The 5000-nt window shown below is 49.7% G+C and overlaps 1 protein-coding gene across 5 annotated transcripts in view; it reads right to left on the reverse strand.

Annotated features, from left to right (window-relative positions):
• The window catches only part of dennd1a (DENN/MADD domain containing 1A), a 155249-nt gene that overhangs the window by 53124 nt on the left and 97125 nt on the right, over positions 1-5000 (reverse strand). For all 5 annotated transcript variants that reach the window (XM_063209929.1, XM_063209931.1, XM_063209928.1 and 2 more), the window contains one exon: positions 2846-2891. In XM_063209929.1, the coding sequence (XP_063065999.1) occupies positions 2846-2891 (46 nt within the window). The remainder of the gene's footprint in view (positions 1-2845; positions 2892-5000) is intronic.

A 5000-nucleotide genomic window follows, 5' to 3' on the forward strand; every position in this document is an offset into this window, starting at 1 on the left:
ATTTGTATCCCTCCTCCCCAATACTGACATCGCCTGTGTGAACATTCTTGCTTGCATCTACCCACTGTGCTGACAACAATTGTCAATAACTATTGACAATAAAACCGACTTGACTTGACTAACACGCCTCCATCTGTCATGCATAGTGGGCAGGTGAAAGCCACTTCACCTCTGCTCATCTTTCCATGCAATGTGCCACCAATGGAGAGCTCAGATGACCTCTCACTTCACCATTCAGAGCAGAAGAGGGCTCAGCCTCCACACAACGATGGGTACAGGTACAGGTGAGGGTCCCTGCACTGTGCCCAGTGCATATACTGACGCCTCACTGGTGACATGCAAGGGACATGCACTCCATCCTGGACCTTAAAGAGGGGCCTGCAGAGCCACGGCATGGAAACAAGAGGAGAAGAAATAACGAGCGAGCAGACCACAGGCCATGGCCCTCGGAACTTAACAGGCCCCCGAAGAGGTCTGAACGATCGTGGCGCTCGATTAATACATCATCATCAGGCGCCCGATCAGCCGGGTGATGAATCGAGAGGGGTTGATGCTGACACTGCTGTGACCTCGGAGCAGCAGCAGGAGGAGGTGTGTGTGTGTGTGTGTGTGTGTGTGTGTGTGTGTGTGTGTGTGTGTGTGTGTGTGTGTGTGTGTGTGTGTGTGTGTGTGTGTGTGTGTGTGTGTGTGTGTGTGTGTGTGTGTGTGTGTGTGTGTGTCAAGGCTGGGGGGTTGTGGTGGAAGTGGGAATGGTGGTGTGCGTGTTGTGTTTTTGGGACAGGCGATATTGAGGATGATGAAGAGGTGAGGGACATCGGGACTCTACCGTAGGAGGAGATAGCAGAGGTCCTCACCTCACATCCAGTCACGGACCCCAATGCTCCACCCATTCCCTCCCCCCCTCCACCTCTCATCAGCTCATGTTCCTCTTCTCCTTTGCCATTCTTCCTCTTCTCATCCGCCCCTCTTTCCTCCTCTCCTCCTCTACCACTCTTCCTCTCCTCTCCTCTTTTTCTCCTCATACCCCCCATCCCTTCCCACTTTTAATTCTTCCCTCCTCTTCCTTTTTCCCTCTTCTCCTCCTCTACCACTCTTCCTCTCCTCTTTCTCTCCTCATACCCCCACATACCTTCTATCTCCTTATCCACCCCTCCTCCTCCTCCTCCTCCTCCTCTCCTCTGCCTTTCTCCCGCTTCTCCTCCTCCTCCTGTGCCACCTCTCCTCCTCCTCCGCTGCCCCCGCTCACTCCGCATCCAGACACATCATTAATCATTCCTGGAGCCTTATGACACCTTATGCTACTGACGGATCAAGCCTGCGTGTGCCGGAGCCTGAGCCTGTACCTGCCTGGCCAGGATGCATCTACACACACACACACACACCCAATCACCCAAACACACAATCACCCAAACACACACACACACACACACACACACACACACACACACACACACACACACACACACACACACACACACACACACACACACACCCACACCCACAGACACAGACACAGACACAGACACACACACACACACACACACACACACACACACACACACACAGGCAACTGAATGGCTCTTAATGACTACAGAGGCGCGACATAATAGGAGGCTGAGAATGGGCTCTCTCACGGCAATGGCTAAGGCAGGAGGAGCAGGACTGAGCATGGATCGATACATGAGGCCGCCTGGCTGCCGGGCTAGCGGCTGACTGACTGTCCAGCCACACAATTAGGGGCTTTTTGTCAAGAGGTGTGTTTTCCCCTCGCCCGGAGGATGAAAGCCTCACTTTACACACACAAACATACACACACACACACAGGGACTTTTTATTACCAGGGCTTTTAGGTGTGTTTAGGTGTGTGTGTGTGTGTGTGTGTGTGTGTGTGTGTGTGTGTGTGTGTGTGTGTGTGTGTGTGTGTGTGTGTGTGTGTGTGTGTGTGTGTGTGTGTGTGTGTGTGTGTGTGTGTGTGTGTGTGTGTGTGTGTGTGTGTGTGTGTGTGTGTGCTGAATTGAGGGCTACTGCCGGCAAAAAAAACACTGCCACCCTCAAAGGGTTTGTTTGAAATAATGCAGTTTTCTTGGTCACCTTGGTGACCTTACCAAACAATAGCCATGTAGGCAGGTACTACACTGGCATTCGGACAACGTTAAACTTGAAGTATTTCACATGCACAATACTTTGCTGGAATACTATTCAGTTCACTAGCCAGCTAGTTGATTCCATGGAAAGCTTTTTACCCGAGGATGCTTGCAAACATGTGACAAGCATCCAAATCTGTCCATCCACATTCAGTATGTGGTACGGTATATAAAAAAGAGGAACATCTATAAGGTCCACACATCTTGAATAGGCTTTCAATAGGCGAACAGTACATGGAGGGTATTCTGTATCCGGTAGCATTTTGAAGTGAACCTTCAAAGGTTTTGGAGAGTGTTTAAAGGTGCACTGTGTAACATTGTGGGCAGAGTAGGTATTGCAACTATGATGCTCATTGAAACTGTGCTGCATATTGTCAATCTTTTCATGAATATTTACAAAGTAAAAAACTAATATTTACTGCACCAGAATGACCAAAGTACACTACTGTAAGTTTTGCGGCTTAAAGTGCCAACATCTGGAAATTCAAAATGGGGGGAAGATGGTGAAGATCCCCCTTTTCATGTATAACAAGTGCAATTTTCACAATCATAATGAATACTTACTGTGCAATTTGATGGTGGTGGTAAGTATTTGTTAAAAAGGTAACATTTGTGAATGGGCAACATGAATTCTGGAAATGAACTGCGAAAAATATTACAGTGCACCTTTAAGTGTAAAATACCATAGTAGGCCAACTCACCTCCATCAGGCTGGAATGTACTCCAATGAGGTAAGGCATGGGGGCGCTGGGAAGGAAAAACACACATTATGTGATGTCCAAATAGAACTGTACAGCAGAAGACAACATTGAAACATCGAGGAAAAATATATATAATCTCTGAGAATGGCACAAATATAATAATAACGGAAAATATCAAGTAAAACTGAGCACAATTTTGAACAAAGTGTACAGTTAGTTCTCGACTCAAGAAAGTTTTTGTCTGTGCATGTGCACTTTTTTTGTGCCGACATTGTGTCTCTGCATCAGGCCTTTCCTGACTGTAACTTCCAGATATCTCTTCTGCTCAACACCTGTTTAAAAAAATCCTATTAGTGAAGGTGCAAATGTGGACACACACTAAGGCACTAAGTCAGACTTCACGCAAGCCCAAGACTTAGACTGTCATTGTCAGCACACCCACAGAGTTGCGGGCAGACGCGCGCACACACACACGCGAACACACACACACACGCGAACACACACACACGCGCGAACACACACACGCGAACACACACACACACACACGCGAACACACACACACGCGAACACACACACACGCGAACACACACACGCGAACACACACACGCGAACACACACACACACACACACACACACACACACACACACACACACACACACACACACACACACACACACACACACACACACACACACACACACACACACACACACACACACGGCCTCCCTTCTCTAATAACCTTCACCACTGGCAGTTTGGCATGGCATGGGGCATTGGGAGAAAGAGCTTTTCCGACCAACGGGGGGACGGAGTGCTCATCTGAGCCGTCCTAGCTAGCTGAGCCCGCTGTCTAGTGGAGATGGCCATCCTCCAGATGAGCCTTCGTCAAGGCCGGGGAAGGGAAGTGGAGAAGAGAAGAGAGGAGAGGAGAAGAGAAGAGAAGAGAAGGGGGGAGGCATGGAGTGTGGATGGAGATGGGCATGGGGATGGGATGGGATGGGGATGGAGGGGGGACATGTCTGAGCAGGGCGAGATGTGGCTGATTGGGTACTGGTCAGAAAGAGAGAGAGAGGCAAGAGAGACGGAGAGAGAGAGGGACGAAGAAAAGGCGGATGGAGGAGGACGGGGTGGGGGTGGGGGTGGATGGGTTGTGGGGTGGGTGGATGAGCGAACCTGTCACCCGTCACGGGCGCGCTGAAGCCAGACCCGCCAGCCTTTAATTAAGTGTCCTCGTTTCCATCTCCTGTGCCGTGACATTCAATTAAAATACAGCCTCCCTTTTTTGAGTCAAATGAGAAGGGGCTTGGTCGTGGTAGTGTGTGGAAGTAAAGAAGAAGAAAAAAAAAGAAAAAGAAAGAAAGCAATAAATAAAATAAATAAGATGGGCAATGGCAATAGACGTGACAGAGAGAAAAAAAAAACGCTTCCAGGGGGCTTTTCCAGAGCAGCCGGGGAAGAGCTAGGTAAATAAATAAATGAACAAACATGGGGGTGAAAGAAGGAGACAAACACACACGCGCACACACAGGCAGTGGATGTTTTGGGCTGATGCAAATATGCGCTTGTGCCCAATTATTCATAGCGGTCGACCGGCCGAACGTGGAGGAGAAAGAGGGATGAGGGGAGGTGGAGAGAAGTGGGGATAGGGATGGAGAGGAGAGCTGCAGAAGGGGGATAGGGATGGAGAGGAGGAGGAGAGGAGGACAGAAGAGGGGTGGGAGTGTGTTGATTTCCCCCGAAGCTAGAAGTTACATTATCCGACAGCGGTCTTCAGCTGGCCAACTGAGCGCTGGTGAAGAAGGAAGGAAGGAAGGGGAGAAGGGGGAGCAAAAAAAAACTCTTCGAAAAACCTTGACATCAAATTAGCACTGGGCCCCGATGTCCTCTGCCTTTTCTGTGTGACGCAGTCAGCCACTGGCATGGTGCAGAGACAGAGACAGAGCACCCCCCTGCCCTCTCACATACACGCACATGCACACGAATACCCCCCCCCCCCCCCCCACAAGCCGAAAACGCACTCGTGTCAGATGAGTGATTAGCGTTTTTAGCGAAAGGAAGAAAAGAGGGAACGATAATTAGCTTACTTGGCCTCCTCACCCCACCACCAACCTCCCCCCCTTTACCTACACACAGATTCCCCTTAATTAACACTGG

The sequence above is a fragment of the Engraulis encrasicolus genome, chromosome 11, assembly GCF_034702125.1.
Source record: "Engraulis encrasicolus isolate BLACKSEA-1 chromosome 11, IST_EnEncr_1.0, whole genome shotgun sequence".
Lineage (NCBI taxonomy): Eukaryota > Metazoa > Chordata > Actinopteri > Clupeiformes > Engraulidae > Engraulis > Engraulis encrasicolus.